The 18,474-nt window shown below is 36.4% G+C and overlaps 1 protein-coding gene across 4 annotated transcripts in view; it reads left to right on the top strand.

Annotated features, from left to right (window-relative positions):
• The window catches only part of DNM3 (dynamin 3), a 173,916-nt gene that overhangs the window by 46,040 nt on the left and 109,402 nt on the right, over positions 1 to 18,474 (top strand). For 2 of the 4 annotated variants that reach the window (XM_074152579.1, XM_074152581.1), the window contains exons 14-15: positions 1,028 to 1,057; positions 7,718 to 7,831. In XM_074152579.1, the coding sequence (XP_074008680.1) occupies positions 1,028 to 1,057; positions 7,718 to 7,831 (144 nt within the window). The remainder of the gene's footprint in view (positions 1 to 1,027; positions 1,058 to 7,717; positions 7,832 to 18,474) is intronic. The other 2 variants (XM_074152580.1, XM_074152582.1) reach the window with 1 other exon arrangement.

An 18,474-nucleotide genomic window follows, 5' to 3' on the forward strand; every position in this document is an offset into this window, starting at 1 on the left:
TGCAAGATGCTAAGTGCTCCTGAGCTTTGCTTCTTTCTTTGCTTGCATGTGGGCCAGGGGCGCTCAATACTTCATGAGATCAGTCCTGGTTTTTATATGAGATGAAAATAAGGAAAATGCTACAACGTTGAGGGTTTCTGCTCGCTTTGAGGGTTTTGCAAAGTCTTAAACAGAAATAAAATGTTATGGAATTAGTACATACTTTAAAAGGATATAAAAAATTCTAGTAAAAAAAAAAAAGACAATGAAACTTTGTATAATTACCCAAATTCAATGTCTTCCTGAGGTTTTCATGTGAAATTTGGTCAAACAATGCTCAGGAGTGAAATGTCAAGGTTTTCACATTTGACCACTGACTTTAGATCCCTCAGGTGGTAAACCTGAGACTTCATAAAGTCTCCTATTCTGTTGTAGGCGAGAGTTCTAGCTTTTTTGTAAACTTAGTCATTGTCTTGGAATAAAAATCCAACCTTTTCCTCCCACCAAGAAATTGCTAGTTATTTTTGAGATGTTAGTTAAAATAATCCATTAACTCCTTGGATAAGGTGGTCCTCTAGAGCCTGACAATCGTGAGTGGCATTTTTGATGTAATATGCGGTTTGGACCGAAATGAAAAAAGTTGAAAGGTCTAAACACTGAAACGGCTTCAAAGGCTAGTCTCTCTCTTCTGAGGAGAGATTTCCTTCTTTACCTAGCTGTGCCGGAACATGTGTCAAACACAACAACCATCATCACTTCGGAGTGTCCCATAAAAGGAAAATTGACCAATTATCTGACTCTTCAAAAATACACAAATAAAATGAATGATTTTTTAATTAAGTGAATGTTCTCTTTCTAAAGAAGTGGAGAAAAAGCTTAGCATTTCAAATTAAATGTTGAAACTAAATTACTTTTGGTATAATGGACTTTGCTGAACCTTTTATTTTAAATACAATAAACAGATATTTGTAAGTTAATTGCTTGGAGTTGAAAGGAATGAGGAAATGTTTCTGAAATAAAACTTCATTTTTGCAATTTGCCATTTCAGGGAACCAATCTACCGCCTTCAAGGCAAATTGTACGAGCTAAGTTCTGTAAGCTTTATTGTTGCTTTTCCATTTAGCTTCTCAGAGGGCAAAGTTTGTCTCTAACTCATCGGTTTGTTGAATACTTGCTACTAAGCTACTTAATGTTAAACTGTCTTGTCTGTAACATTTCCTCAACAAAGTATAATTGCAGTTCATCACTTAACTGCTACTAACCTGCTGTTATAAGTATGAACTAGTATAACTTAATGTTATAGAAAACTTTGATTAAAATTAATATTCTATAATTTACCGAGTTTCTCAAACTAAAATGACTAATTGATGTTTATTTTATTATATAACTGGAAAGCAGTATTTATCTAAGTGCCTCTATTTATAGGAAACCTCTTTTTGCTAGGTGGGCAAATAAGTTTCTGTTAACCAGAAGGAAACGTTAGCTATTGCTTAAATGAACGTGCTGTTTATGGGTACAGGTACTGTTACTGGTATTTTGTTTATACAAAGGAATTACTTCTGATAGAAAACGCAAGTTTTATTAATGGACTTAGAAATATTTAAAGCCTTTTCAGCATTCTTTTCATAGCACCAGAGGATCAATGCATCATGGACAGACTCCTTTCTAACCCTTCCACCTCATGAGTAAATAAATATGTGAATGCTTTAATATTACTAATTAGAATTAATTGTCTAAACAGCAGTTAATTTTATAACAAGTTACTCCTGGTTCAGTGATGGTTAGGTATAAGAGCAAATCTCTGTATCATGTGCATACTTTGGTAATATCTATTATGAAACCACATTTTTCCAGTTTGTCACATCATCAAATTATTCATTATCTTTTCAAATAAACTTAAACTAATGCTCAATAAAGGAAAAAGGACTAGGCGGCACTGATGCTAAGAGCGGTTGAATCTCTCAGGAGATCAAGATCATTAAGTTTTCCCAAAATAGTGGGTTTGCATCCACTGCTTTTCTTTTTTGTAGCTTGCTTTGAACTGTAATGATGCATATCACTTAACTATTTCTGTGTATCTCAGAAATAAGATGAGCGCAGCAATATTGCATTTTTGGAAGAAGTGTAAAGCCAATTCCTCTTAACGTGTTTTTGCTCCTTTTTCCTCTACTACTAATTTATACTCTCACGCTTAATCTTTGGCCTTTTTTGTTTGTCTTTTCTTTGCTACCGCCTGAGGTTTTGACCTGACTCCACAAAGTTTCTTTTTAAGCCACAGGTTAGTCTGTCTTCTAATTTGCTTGAAATAATGTGTAATGCTTGGTTTTACACAGCACACTAGCAAGGTCTGGTTCCTGAAAGCTGACCCACTCTTAACTGTGTATTTTGTGTGTTGAGATTTGTTTTGGTGACTAAAATTTAGTTTAAAGCTCCCCTTTGTGATAAACCTTTGAAGATGAAGGTGTCATTGCTCCATGTGCCCAATTGAAACTATCTGTGTAAGAATGCAAGGTACTCAAATTATAGAGGATTATATATAATGTACGTGAAATTCTGTTTTGTATTTTATATCTGCAGCAAAAACTGCTGCTGTGCTTGAAGCAGCCCCTGTAATTGCAGAAGGGGCTTAATCTGAACTATGAGATTCCAGTCACTGTCCAAGTGATTTGGGGGTTTGGATTCAAAGGCTTTGTTTAACCTGCTTCTTTTACAACTTTATGCCAGCAATCTGATTCAGTTGTTCTGGACACAAGTAGCATTCAGACCCCATCAGTTGGCCTGAACTATTGTGCTAATAAGTAACTTTTTCTGCTAGTAACCCCTTTTTTCCCTTCTTTTTTTTTTTTTTTTTTTTCTTCTTTATAATCCTGCTTTGTAGCATACCTTGCTGCTTCTTTTCTTCAGATATACTGAAATCCTGTTACCTTGCCTGACTCAGGAAAAAAATGTGTTTACAGATTTTATTTTTTTTTTTTTTAAGCAAGTGGAAATGCAGACTTGTGCCTTGGGCAGTGAAGTGGTCATGAAAAATCATGATGAGGCTGTTCTGTTAAGAAATGCCAGTATTTCTGTAAAAGAAGTGGTGCCCATGGATGATCACATGATGCTTAATTTTGAAATATCCTTGAATAAGACATGTTGCTGTTGAATTTTTACCTTACCAAGACTAGAGAAGTATTTCTGTTCTAAATGGCCTTTAACTGTACTTATTTTTTAGGTTAAGATTCCTTTATGATTGACTTAATCACATCAATCTTTGTTTAACTACATTTGGAAGCATGTTTCAGTTTTTCACTATTGAGTGCTTTGCCTTCAGTAAAGACTAAATTTTCCTTTAAAGTAGACATGTTTAGGACTGTCATTATTTTAAAGTTATGCGATATATTGTGTAGTGTTTTTGGTGGAAGCAGTGTCACGAGATCTCATTTGTATTCAGTATCAGAACAGATCTGAGCAGTTTATGCCCTGACATTTGGTAAATCACAGGTTTTCTCTCTAACCTGTTGTTCCTTTTTAGCCTCTGTAGTGTGAGAATCTTCGTAATTGAACCCAAAGAACCCAGGGTGCCTCACAGAGTAGTTTTTGCAATTTTTATTCTCTCAATGTGCTTACTATTTGGTAACACGTTGTTATGACAGTGATTAGAAGATAGAGTAGTGCTGGGAGTTGTGTTGTGTGTTCAAAATTATTTCAATGGAGTTACGTAACATAACTTTAATAGAGAGCTATGTTAACTCAACAAATGCTGCTGCCTTTTGTTGTGGAAGTATCCAGTCTCGTGATTTTCACACTTGTATTTCTGTCTGCCCAGCCAATTCCACTTATCCCTCACTTTTACCTTGAAATCATCTTTCAAAAAGAAGTGGAACACTTTATGATTCTCTAATGTATTTCAAATAGCTTATTTCTTTTAGTGGAATGAATAAGTCATGCAGCAATACATAAAATGTACCTGTTGTGTCAAATCCTGCTTTCCTGTTTATCCATGAAGTGGTGGAGAATAAGAACAACAGATATAATTTGGGGTTTGTGCAGCTGAACTATCAGAAAATTACTTCCTTCTGGCTTGTTCATGTGCATTCGTACCTTCTAAGTTTCATTTTTCAGACACCCAGATTAGATATCAGGACCCTGAAGGAAGGAACTGTGTCATCTCTTGTTCATCCTGTGCATGGAGTCCAACTGCCGGTCAGAATATTGTCTTCACTACCTTCTGGCAATGCCCATATTTTTCACCTTCCTGAAGTCCATAACTCATGTCACTAATATCCGGTTTGCAGAGAGTGACATTTAGAAATATGATAGAAAGTATTGAAATGGATCTCTTAAATCCAAACCAAGTAGTAAATGAACTAGTGAAAACAATAATGAAACACACTGCTTTCATTTTTCAAGCTGAAGTACTATACAACGTCGCTACCACAATGGTTTTAAAAGAACCAACAACTCCCCCCATCAGAGCTTTTTTGACTTCAGAAGTCTCTTTGAAAATCTTTGTTGCTTGTTGCCCAGGGAAGGACACTTATTTCTAAAATATAGCTTAAGTTACTTTTTGAGAAATTGGCTGTAGTCTAAGGTGTAATTCAGCTTCTCTGGAAAGTAAAAATATGTTGCTCAATCTCCCTTTGTTTTGCACTTACACCTTGATCCAACATTGCCCTCACTCCTGACCCCAACACTGGTACCGAGTACTTTGAAAGTGTAGCTTTTTGTAGTTAACAAAATGTGCCTGGGAAAGAGGAACAATTCAATGGAGAGAAAATGAGGTTTAGCACACTAAGCTCATCTTCCCTCTCCTGATGTCCCCTGGAACTGGTTTTGGATAATTGTGATGTGTTGTAGTGTCCAGGATATTTTAGAGAACATAGTACCCTGTTTTCCCAGAAGGGTATAGAAATTTGCACATGAAAAACATGTACCAAAGATACTGCTATAGCTTGGTGCCCTGCTCTTCATGCAGTGTTGTGCAGGAATGACAGCTGGATCTAATCCTCAGCACACAGGATTTTTGAGGAAAAACTCGCAAATTCCTTCCTTTACAAGACAGTGACCAATGTTTGTATTACAAAGTCAGCTTGTTTCTGTCCACACCCAGTGATGGTTATGCATCTATGGGGAGATGTGTTGGACTGGAGCAAGACAGTCTTTTGGAGCTATGCAACTAAATGTAGTTCCTACATTAGATGTATTAAAAGCTTTATTACTTCTTAAATGGCTTGTATAATTTAGATTTTAAATTTTTGGCTTGGTCTGTTCTAAGACCTCTACTACAAGTGTGTTCTTGTCAAATTGAGAAAACTTGACTCAATGTTAACATGGTACAAAGCCTATGGTAATGATGAAGGAAAGCACTGAATGGAATAAGCAGAGTGCTACTTCCCTTCCTTTTTGACTGCTCATCACCTGTAAGGTTCTTGAACATGCTACTAAGGTGTTTCTCGCTGGTTTGCTTCTAGAAACCATGTCTTTATCCCCTGTGACACCTGTCTTCAAACCTTTTACCCTCTCTAAGATGTGTGTCCAAATGAGTTTTCAGCAGTGTGCTGGCCTGGCTGCCTGTGCTTTCTATATGAGGATATGTGCTTTGTAGGAAGGAACACAGCATTTTCAATTGCAGACAGCATGATTAAACAGCATCCTCTCTCATGGCCTCTTACTTCGGTTTCTTTATAACATAAGAATAAACACCTTTGCACATTTGCTGTGAAGTATTTAGTTTGCTGTACACATATAGCTCACCTTGTTGTGGAGCTAGGTTCGAATGGTTGGGAACCTTAATTTCCTGGTTTGGGCCCAAAATTTCTTGCATTTGCATTTGTGTAGTTCAGAAAAAAATGAAATTAGCTTGGTTCCAAAACTTGTTCTGTGGCAGCTGCCTGAAGGCCAGTACGCTGGCTATATACACATGTTGCTTTTTTCCTGTTAAAAGTTTACTTCAATAAACATTGGGGGAAAAAAATGAGGATTTGATGGGTAATCGTTTGTATCAGTATGTTTCCCTTAACTTGCACTTGGACAAACATTCCATATCTATTTATAAACAGTAGCGCCCCCTCTCCACCTTTGTTGATTTTCTTTCTGTGAACATGAATATTAAAAATAATGGCCAACTTCTGCAGAAACCCTTGTGATACAGACTGTTTTATCTAGTCAGTTCAGGCCACACCCTTGAGTCTCCCTGCAGTAGTCTCGTCCAGTTGTCTCAATCGCTTATTTAGTCTTCAGAACCAAATCAATGTTTTCTTAGCAATTTTCTTACAGGCTGAAAACCCATAGACTGTTTTTTGCATCTTCAGTGGTTTTCTTCTTTGAAATGAAATTGATGCTCTTGGATTATGTACATTACCAATACTTTCATCAGCTTTTCAGCTGCAGCTTCTGATCTCTTTCTTTGGTTTGGGTATCAAATATAACTTAGTCCCTTGCTCTGTGCTATACCAAAGCTGGTTTCTTGAGGGAGCTTACATTAACATGCATGCTGAATAGGAGGGCATTCTGATTCTGAAACTTTTATAGGTGACAAGGAATATAGATATTGAGCAACGCTTTTTCTCTCATTATCTGTTGATATTGGAGTTACTAGTCTTGTAAAGCCCTGTGAGAGGAACGTCAGCGTCTCATATATTTCCCTAAAAGCAAAAGGAAACTCAGGTTTGATCACACAAGTGCATGCTTGTGGGACTTATTGAGGGAGTTCTGAAGGGCTTCTCTGAGCACTTCTTCTTTCTATCTCAGTACTTCAAAGGCAAGTAAAGGGTGTTGCAGTGGGGAGAAACAGAATAGCTGAGGTTCCCTGCATCTTTGTAATTGGGAGAGTACTGTTGTCTTGTTCAGAGAATTTGCTTTCTCATATATATGTTCCAATAAAATGGAAAGTTTCTATCTATACGATCCATAAACCAGTTCTCATGACCATAATCTCCTTCACCTCTGGAGCAGTCTCATTCTTAAGTTTTCTTTTGTCCCTCTTCCTATTTACATGATCTAGCCTCCTGGCCTAAGTATTTACAAGTATGCTTTCCCACCTGGTCTTTCATCTGTGGCTTGTATCTATTTTGTAAAGTTCTGCTTTACCCATTTTTCCTCTGACTTGTATTGCTGCATTAGGGTGTCGCCCCCACCCCAACCACCTTTTCTTTTCCTCTTCTACCTTATGAGAGGAAAATAGCTCTCACATACCTCTCTTTTCCACTTCCTCCCCTAATTTCAAATTAATTGTAGAAGACTTCTCTGCTTTGTGACTTGATTCAAACCCTTCTGAAAATACCTGATATCTAATGTGTGCTAGAAGCCACTTGCTTCACCAGAAGCTAGGTGCTGTTCCTTGTGTGCAGCTTTACAAATTACTTTAACAGTTAGACTAGAACAGTCAGAGTAGTCATATATAAATTGTATGTATCTTTACAAAGTGTTATTATACAGCAAACAAGTATCTCCAGGTTTACGTGATCCTTCATTCATTCCTGCTTGCTGTAAGTACAACACGATAATACTTAGGCTCTTCTTTCTCTAGCCTATTGACTGAGAACGCTATATTCACTTTATGTTACCTTTTTTTTTGTTTTTCTTGAATGATAGGAACCTGCAAAATCTCTGTTTTGAATTTGCCAGAGACTGAAAAAATGTACCTGTTCTTGTTTTCTTTAGCAAGTCTTTATTTAAAAGAATGAATGCAGCAGCAGAATTATGTCAAGTGAGTAATGAACTAAACTTGTGCCTGACTGCACCCTCTGCACAGGTCATCCGGAAGGGCTGGCTGACCATCAACAATATTGGCATCATGAAAGGAGGATCCAAGGAATACTGGTTCGTTCTAACTGCAGAAAGTTTGTCCTGGTATAAAGATGATGAGGTAAGGAATGAAAAACTTTTTTCTACTGGGGGGAAAACCAGTATTTATTCAGTCTTCTGATATCAGCTTAAAACATTAAATTAGCTTGTACAGACTTGAACTGAAAGAATGTTTTAAGGTTGTACCCGTGTCTGTTAATCTGGTTTTGATTCATGGAGAATGCTGACCCTCTAAGACTTCTGTTGAAATGGTGATAACATAAATACAGGATGTTGTGTGTGGTGTTTCTGTTTTGTTTTTTGTTTTACTTTTTTCCTCTCTTCCTGTGGCTTCCACACTTTGGTCTAAAATCTTTTGGAATGTTCTGGTTATTGTTTTATGCCTGTTTGAACTGCTCTTACACATCTACTGTAAGTTGATCATAAATTGTCTAGGTAAATTTCCTCCTAAAAGTAAGTACAGGAATTGATGTAATGGTAACAATTTTCCTCCAGCCTCATATTCTAAAAGGCTGAAAAGCCTGTCTGCAGAGTTCTGTAGCTGATTGCTATGGATTTTCAAATTTGCTACTGAAAATCCAAAAAATGCACCTTGGTAAGAAATGTCACTGCTGATCAGTAAATCTGAGGTAAGTAATACAAGAACTGGAGAAAGCATTTCTATGATAAACAGGGCATCGAGGATGCTCGCTTTATTGAATATATCAGCTTTACAGTAAAGCCCTTGTTGTTTTTTAAAGGTTTGTGTTGGTTTTTCTAGAAAAATGTGGCTACATTTTAAAAAATCCAGTTATTTTCTGATTTTTCACTTTTAAATTACATGTTTTGAGCAAAAATTTAGTGATTTTTAGCGTTAACCAGTTCGTTGGATGAAATCTTTCCATCCCATTTTGGGATAGACCTTAAGATTGAGGGACAAACTAGATAATCTTGAAGATTTTGCCTGTTGCCCTTTTATTTAAGTTTTAAAGGGATTGAAATGTATTTACTGTAACAGGAAAATGAGTGCATGTCAGACAAGGGGAGGACCCAAATGCTAGGTATCAAGAGGGGAAGTTTTATTCTCAGATTACTGAAATATAATTTGAAGTATTTTATTGCAATGTCATAAAAATTAATTTGAAAGAATGCAAAGGTGCCTTGATGTGATCTAACTTGAAGCTACTAGAACTTGTTGACTTACATTGGGTACCGGTAGCTGTAACTAAAATAAGTGATATGGTGAGATTAACACCCCTTGCTATATTCCATCTCAAGCACTTGGAGGTGCATCTAAGATGTGCTGCAGCAATTTTTTGGGTAGTTTTGGTGTTGCTTTTTTGAGTCTGACCTTTGCTTAGTGTGCAGTGTAAAAATTCCTGAAAACATTTATGGGATATCTTCTGTGCAACTTTGAAATAATTAGTTTTGATAGTGTTCTAGAGAGTGTCACCTGGGAATCTCAGAATAGTACATGGAGGGAATTGGCCACTGTCTGATTTCTCTATGCATAGTTTAAAATAATGTCTCTTAATTGCCAAACAGTTGTGTTTTGAGAGTCATGAAAATACCAGTAGTTCATTCAGGCCAATATGGGAGATCACTCAGGTATTTCTTACAGTGGTAAGAGATGATAACAACATAGTAGTCCATGCTTTGCTGGTGGAAGAAGTTCCTCCTTAAGTACAGATTTGATGTATAATTTCATTATTCTGTCGTGGGAAAGAGTTCACAAAGTTATGTTGGATTTTTTTTGTTGTTTTTGTTTTGCTTACTGGGCCTTTCTCAGTAGGATTTAGAAAACTAGTAAGATCTGCTTTAGATGCTTTCTGAAGATGGTCAAAGCCACAGATTGACCATTAGGTTATTCAAAAAAACAGTGATTTGTTTCAGAAACAGAACTACCGGCTTCTGAAAATAGAGAAGCAAATATTTGATCTCCTGGCTGAATTCCCATTTTTATAATTACATTTCTTCTCCTTAAAATGTTCTCCTCACTTTCAGCTTGGTTTGGTAGTTATCACATCCTGTTCGCAGATGATTATTGAAATGGCTGCATGCTGGTATATTTCCACCCTGGTAAGATACGAAGTCTTCAGTGATGTGTGAAATGATACCCATATTTATGTGCCTGGGCTCAGTACTGCTGTGCACACTGCGAGGTCCTAGGGAGTTCCGATCTCCCGTGCCTCCCACTTGGGCCAGTCACTTCTGCAGTCCTTGCACAGTAGCAAGAGCCTCTCCATCACAGCTGGGGAAGATGCAGAAAGTCAGGTTTCACCTTCGTTCTCCTGCCACGTTGATGAGTTCATTCTCTCTGCGCCTCTACCCCTGAGTAAGGAATGTTGTAGAAGCTTACGTATCAGCTCTGACAATGTACTTTACAAAGCTGCAGTGCTTGCTAGGACCTCTAGGGCTGTGTACCCCCTCTAGTGTAAACAGCCCTTTTTCTGTAGTCTGGAATTTACTCTGATATTAAATTCGCTCTCTGAATGCAAGTGGTTGCTTGCTAGTGCCATTAGAAGAATGTAAATTAGTTCCTTTATTTGTGAGCTGCAGCTTACTTTGGCAAAAGATTTCAAAATTTGTTGTATGATAGCAGTGTTAGAAAAGAAAGAATTGGTTTCTTGACATGATTTTGTTGCTGCTCAAATGTACAACAGGATTTTATTCCTGATGAGATGGAAATCAGTGCCTAAGAATGCTTTTGAGGCTTATAATTATGGAAATATCAAGATGACGTTTGAGCAGTGTGGGTAGAGCAGTTATAGTATCAGTTACGTGAATACTAACCTGGATTAGTTTCTGATACTGCACACAGTTGCTTGTGTTCGTAACTTTATTGCGTGACCAGTACCCTGAATTTGTGCTTTTCCACTTGCTTAAAATCAAGCAGGGAAAATATTGTGTACCGCTTTGAGGCGGCTGTGAATAAGTGCAAGATTACCACATTCATGGACCTCACAAATACTAGTTTTCTTTCGAAGAGTATTCCATGTAATATTAGCTGAAGTATTATAAAGCACACCTATACAAAAAATACTAAATCTGAGCATTTTAGCTCTTGGTTGTCACTGCTTTGTTAAGTAGCACAAAAAGCTGTAAACTTTTGTGCTCAGGTTCATTTGAGAGTCAACATGCAAATTTGGAATTTGTGAATTGGCCACTTCTACATTAGAATAAAATGGACTTTGAGAATGCAGAACACCATTCTAGCTTGTGAGTCAAAATGGTCTTTGTTGTAAATAAGAGCATGCCATTTGTGGAATGGCATAGCATTTTGGCCAGAAATGTGACTTTATTCTTCTTTCTAAAGCATCCAGAGATTTCACTGACATTATTGGTGTGCAAAGGATGCCAAGGTGGGCTCTAGGAGAAGAACTTCTGAAAATGTGAAAGTTATGTTTTTTGTAAAAATCCCCTTTAGTCTTATTTCCAAAAAAAATGTTTTCATTCCCTTTCAATAGGAAAGGATAGTATTATCAACATCCAGTGATAGATGCAATTTGTATTATAATTTCACAGTTCGTTCCCAGTTGTAAAATTCTGTGTGGTTTGGGAGGGAGATATGAAAATAAGTGAAGAGGTGAGAGAGTGGAAAGAGGAGAACTTACTATAAAGTCTAACATTGTGTCTGTTTATATAGTTAACTTGCCACACAACAAGCTGCTCTCAGCTTCTGTGGCTGGCAGGAACGGTAGTGATTTTTATACTGACAATAATCTAATAACAGGAGTTGCTTGAGTTATGCCTGAGAAGTAAATGGGAGGATGAAACATATAATGGTGCCGCAAAGCTGCGTATAAGTAAAACTTACTGTTAGTGAGTTAATGAGTACAACTAGGAAAAGAGTACTATAGGAAGCACAGTAAAAATTTCAGCAGTGGGTTTTATTGTATTTTATAGGCAGTGTTGGTTTGACTCTAGGTGGGTTGCAGTACGCGGCTTGGTTACTGACCGGCCGTCTGAGATCCAGAGTGACTCTTGGCTGGAGCTGTTGGTGAAGATGCTCTGGTGTGTCAGAGCGGTTTCCCACTGGCGGCTGTCCCTCAGGCTGGGTTGTCATGCGACTGCCTGTCTGTGCCTGCTGTACAGGTGAGAGGATGTTCTGCACAGCAAGTGTAGACAGGCAGACACATGACAACTCCGTCCAGCCAGTCCCTTGGAGCCATCACCGCTGGTGTGCAACAGTTTGTACCATTCCAGTTTGGGGGGCTTTGGGGGGGAACACACAAAACAGAATTAAACTTTAAAACATTAGGAGCTGTAGAACAAGAACAGAACTTGACTTTATTCGGAAAAGAAGCATTTTGGTACATCAGTTATCATCGTGCTGACATATTTCAGAGATGCAATTTCAACAGACTGGTCGCACTGAACATTTGAAAAAACGAAAAGGATTGAAGCCATGGTTTATTTTATATGCACTTCATACAGGATTTTGCCTGCATATTGTAGTCACACATAGTAATTTAACCAGATGTTTTTACTCTTCTCGGAAGCACAGAAATACTGAAGTTCAAGATAAAGGATATGTTTATACAGTACATATTTTCTAGGAGCAGATAAGTACAGTAATCTTGCATGTTAAAAATAAAAATCTTTCTGTATAAATGGAGGAAACCACTTGCACATTAACCCAGTTAAAGGAAATGTGCTGGAAAGAAAACTGGTTGCATTTTATATCTATTTTGCTAATATGTTAAAGCTATAATTTTATAATGACACTTCTTTAGTATTTTATTTTGCATATTATTTATATTTAGCGTTCTTTCAAAATCTGTACTTTGTTAGAAAACAAAATAACTTTGCAACTTCAGAAAGTTTTTCAGTTGAAGATAGACTATGCTATAGATAAAAGCATGCAAATAGCATCATTTCACATTTCAAGATGTGCTGCTTTGCTAAACTTTCCTGAATATAAAACATACAAGGTGACTGTAATCCAATTTTGCAATTACATTTGCAACATCACTGGGGTGTTGTTTCAAAAGGTATAAAACACATTGGAAGCTTGAAAGGGGAAAAGAAGAATTGTATTACTTTTCTATGCAGAGTAAATGATTCTGTTTTATAATGGTGTTCTTAGATCAGTGTTGCTCGCTAGTGCCACCATAGGTAAGCAACAAACTTGTGCTTTCAAACCCTTCTTAAACGTATCCCATACAGAATAGCAGCAAAACACTTCTAAGTTTCAGCCTGAAAACTGATTATAAAAGGGAAGAATTTACCAAAAGGTTAAAGGTGGAGATAGTGTTGAGGTTTTAAATTAGACTAATAATAAATTAATATGTAATTTTTCAGGTGTTTTAGCTCTAATCATTATTTTGCCATAAAGAGAAAGGTACATTTTAGCTAATATACACGCTGAAGTGTGGAAATTAGTGCAAATTAAGTTTATCAATTATATGAATAAAATTTTCGTTGAACCTAACAAGGTGGAATAAGATGTCTTAAATAAATGAATCAAGCACAAAGCATGACTAGCTAATTCAGACATAAAAAGTTAATTCCAAGACATTAAATAGTTTTACTTTGTCTTTATAATATCGTTATTTAAATTTTTGTAGCTCTAAGTAAAATTTTAAGTCTGTACTTTAAGTTGGCATGTCTTCCTACCCACTTAACCATTTTAAAGAAAAAACAAAGTGGCAAATTAGAACTACTTTTAAAATAAATATAAGACACTGCTTGTTTTATAGATTTCGTCAAATTTAATTGCTGCATTTAGTTGTTAAAGAAATCAGAGATCTTTAGTCTGGGAGAAAATTAGGTCTCTGTTTCTGTGTTATGGATCCTTCTTGAAATAGCAAAGACTTGTACAGTAAAATTCATTGGCAACCTATAGCATGAAAGGATTGGAAGAAAAAAGTGTGCATTGTAATTAATAGGTTTTCTACTAACAGCAATCAGGGAAGTTGTGCTGGGAGTAAAAGTTGTAAGTGGAAAGAGTGTGTGGTCTTTCTAATAAGTGCACACAAGGAGAATTCATCAAAGAATCAGCAAAGAGCTTTGCATCTTGAACTGAGGCAAATTTATTTTGCCTGCAATTTATTCAATGGGTACTACTAACAACGGGGTAGTTACCTCCACTTGATTCTTATTTAAAAACTGATATTCCTTGAAATTGTAGTTGATTTGCTAAAAGGGCTAAACATTTTTGCATGCTGTATCTGGTTGATTCATTGAGGAAGTAAAGGGCTTGGGAATATTTTAGTATACTTGTAACAACAACAAAAAAAATCACATGATTGCCAATATTGTATTTACAGAAACCTATATTAAGGATCTGACTTTAAATATTGATAGCTTGGAAACTGAGCTGAGAATTGTATTCTCTCTGACTGTGATCAGGACTTTTTATTTAAGAGCAGCTTGTTATTTTTAGATACTGTTTTGCAAAGCAGCGTAAAATGCAGTACAGAAGTACAGTAGCATTATTCAGGAAAGTTTCATTCTTAACTGTGGCATTTCCTGTCTTTTTGTAGGTTTAAACCTGACCCTTAATATTATTTCAATTAGGATTTCTTTTTTTTTTTTTTTAAATAAAGTACAGTTCAGGAAGCAAAGTGTTTTGCAAGTAAAAGTAAAGTTATGCTCTTGATTAAAATTTATTCTTTAAAAAACCACACAATAAGATTTAGGGTTTTTTATTTTCTAATCTGCTTAACAGATTTTGATTGAAAGATTATAATAATTTAATGTTCTATCTGGAAGTTTGGAATTTTTATGCAAGTATTTTGCTATTTGGGTTATAATATTTTCCATATAGCAATGATACTTGGGTGGTCTGCAGAAATGTCTGTGGATGCACGGTGATAGCACAGGAAGAGGGGCAAGGAGCGTGGAGAGGATAGCAGTGTCTGTTAGTCTTCTGAAAATACAGATGTGTTAAACAGCTCTGGTAATGGTAATACAGAAGATAACATGCAACTTAATGACAAGGCAGAAAAAATGTCAAATGACATGGTTTTTTTTTAAAGTAACTAGTTTTTTTCACATTTGGATGCTTATTTGATCTATATTTATTTCTGTAAAGTTAAGTGACTTTCCCCGACCCTTCTTTGCTTTTTTACTTTTTTTTTAACAGTAAAGGAATACATAGAAAAGGATTGAAATATTTTCTTCCTCTTCCCTATTTAATTTTGGTGAGTTTACTAAAAAAAAAAATCGTGCTTCTTAAAGATAAAAGAAAGTCCATTATATTAAAACGCCTATTTAAATGTTCATACTGGCTTTAATTTGCTTTTCAAGTTTTTGTGCATTTTATGTTATATGAATTGTATCATTTAGTCCAGAAAACAGACTTAAACGTTGGTATCGTCCAATATTTACAGAACTCTCACCACAATTTAGTATGCATTGGATCCTGCTAATTTTTTTAGTCATTGCAAAAAAGTAATGTTTGTTCTTTTTGTTGTTTTTTTTTTGTTGTTGTTTTGTTTTTGTTTTTGTCTTGAAATATTTGTATACGGCTGTCTTGTGTTTGTTGACATCCATATTTAAAACCTCTGGTTTTATAACCATGGAAATCTTTTCTGTATGATAATAATCAACTAGAACTTGTTTCAACTAAAACAGAACTGTTTTAAGAAACACAGAATCACTTAATTCACTTTGAAAATGTTTTGATTACTGAGCCGAAGTAGATATACTTCCTTATTCATTCCTAACAATACAGGCTTTCTTTCCGTATCTGTTGCTTTGCGCACTGCATTCCCCCCCCCCCCCGCCCCTCCTGCCTCCTTTCCAAGGCCCATGCCAAGGGGGCCTCCTAGATCTCCGCTTTACAGGCTAAAAATGTAACTTTGAAGAGTCATGGTGTGTATGGGAGGGGAATCACTTCCTAAATCCAGAAAGGTCATTTAAAATAAAGATTAATGCAAATAGTGGACTAGAGATAAGAGAAACACTAGTTTCATATATTTTCATTGTCTTTGCTTATTTAGGAAAAGTTAATGCAGGCTGTCTTCAACGGTATTTTCACCGAGAGCCTCTTACTGACTGGATAACTTCCTTTCTTAATTTCTAGATTAGAATTGAAAAAAAAAAAAAGTAGCTATACAAGTAATCACTAGATAGAAAAAATATTTGCGAACAATCATATTCCCCTTGAAAGCATAACTGAGCAAGTTTCTTAACAAGATTTGAAAACATTTTTCTACCACTTAAACAAAATCGAAGTAAAAACTTTTCAGATTTGCTATGCCTGAAACAGCAATCTTACTTAAAAAGAGACTGAGAAATGTTAATGCAAGTTTGAATCTTGTTCCATTCCTTTCATTTCTCCCTGTCTCTTCAGATTTTCTATTAATATCTACATTTAACTGTGTTGTAACTCCACTTTAAAGTAGAATGAGAATAAAAATTCAGTCTACTCATATTATAATGGATTAAAACCCACTAATTTAATTCTAAAGATAATCTTCTGCAAAATAAAGGAAGAGAGGGTGGATAACCTGTAAGTGTATATATACACTAAAAAACAATTCTTTTAGTCGAAATACATAAGCTTTGATGGGAGGCTAGGGGAAATGACAGTGCTAGTTCTTCCTTCATAGGCTTTAAGACAGCCAGTATAGACACAGTCACACTAATGCTACGCGACCATCTCTCCCCAATAGGACTTCTATTCATTATTGAAGGAGCAATGAAAAAGGTAATAATAATATATATATTTTTTAAAAAAAGGTACAGCATCAAGGCTGTCTAAAAAATAACACGCATTCTACAAATTTGGCTGGTTATAATACTAACAGCTGCATATTTATGCTAATTCTTTTTATCATATAGCTATTCAAAGCCTTCCTGGCAATAACGAGCACCATATAGATGGGATTTTTTTCCGGTTGCAGTAGTTTGTTACTAGTGTTAACTTTAGGGGAGCTGACTCTGGAGTTCAGCTGGTATCAAATTGCAGCCCAGACTTTTTGTATTATTTTGTCCGTAGGGATTTCATTCAGCCTGAGGGTTTTTTTCCCCTACCAGGACAGCTGGAAATTCACCAAAGCAAACTTCTGCATTCGTTTACAAATTCCGTTTTTATCAGTGGGATTCAGGACAAAGTAACTTATCATTTTTGAATGTTAGAAGAAATATCAGCGATGCAAAGTATACATGAGAGCGGCAACAACCAATCGGTGCTGATCACTTATAGGTAATGGCCAGCCAGGTATCAGGATGGAAAGCTGTTTGTTCCGTTTTATTTATTTATTGTTTTTTTTCCATCACAACCTGAACTTTCAGAAGTAATTTTTCCTGACAATCAAAGATTTTGTATTCTACACGGCAGAAGCCCAGCACGGAGAAGTCATAGATTTCCTATGGCTTGCCTCCCAGTTTTCGTTAGCACATATAGCATAGGTTACTTGCAAAGAAGTTTCAACTGCATATAAAAGTCTAAGTACAGTTCTCCCAAAGGTGATATAATATATTTTACAATAATTTAAAATAATATTCATGCATTCTTTTCTATTATTTTATTACTTTAAGAGAAAATAATTTCTTAAAATTGATCTTCAGATAATAGTTCACAACAGTAGCTATTCAGAATACATACTTCTAGCAAGCCTTTTCTGCATTAAAAAAAAATTATATACTCCTTAAATATTTATACGGATTGCTACAAGCAAAAAAAAAAAAAAAATTAAATTTACCTTTTTAGTTTGTGGGGGGAAAAAGCTTTATTTTAAATTAAAAAAAAAAAGAAAAAGAAAAAAGAAATGACCAACTTAAACTCTACTCTTGTACACTTCTCTAGGTAGTATACCTCTAGGCGATATACCTCTCTCATTTCTTGCATAGGTTTTAGTAAACCATCAGAGCTCCATCTTTCTTGCAGTTGATGACTGGAGGAAGGGGGGAGGGGAGTCACCTAGGTTCGCCAGGTCATAGGCCAGGTGTTCTTCCAAAGTAGGCCTTACCAGAATGTCTTCCCCGCTTTATTCTGAAGTCCTCCTTTTTCACAGTGTCCCTTAGCGTTTCTTATTCCCTAGTGTGCAAAACCTGTGAAGAAAAATACTGTATATGAGATCTGAAAGGAGCAATAACTGTCTTCTCCTTGGCAATAGCAACTTGCGTCCCCAATAGTCCATGCCGCTGCTTTCCCTTGCCCAGTCTAACCAATGTGCAGACTACTGTACAACAGCATTGTCCTGAACAGGTAGTCTGAACACTGGGGCGACGGAGCAGGATCTCCGGACGCGTCTATTTATTTATTTTAAATCCTCTTTTAGTCTCGGGGAAAAACTGCCTTCCTGCATCACGGGTTGTGCTCGGCTCTCCCTCACACTCTGCAGCACTCACTGAAACACACTGAAGTGCTGTGATTTCCAGTCTTGACGTGGCACATTTGCAGCAGACTGGGGATCTGGCAATGAATTTAGGACCAGGAAAAGGGGGAGGGCTGGGCCTGAGAGTCCATATATGGGATGATGTCACCCTGGGGAGGTTTGGGTATGCACTGTGCCGCTGGTGAGACCGCTAGAATTGCCTGCTCTCAGACATGGGTCTGTGTATAAAATGGTACCAGATGTTTTAGTGTAATGTTAAGCAGTCATTTCATCTTCAGGCCAGATTTTTTTCTTCAACTGGGCAGGAAGTGGGCCCCAGTATGGAAAAGCTGTAAAAAGTCAAGATGTACAGTTTCACTGCAGCCAACAGAGAGCGAGTTAATGTAGAGGCAGAATTTGCTCTTTTGTGAAGGCTGAAAAACCGAATTTATAA

This window comes from Numenius arquata, chromosome 8 (genome assembly GCF_964106895.1).
Source record: "Numenius arquata chromosome 8, bNumArq3.hap1.1, whole genome shotgun sequence".
Lineage (NCBI taxonomy): Eukaryota > Metazoa > Chordata > Aves > Charadriiformes > Scolopacidae > Numenius > Numenius arquata.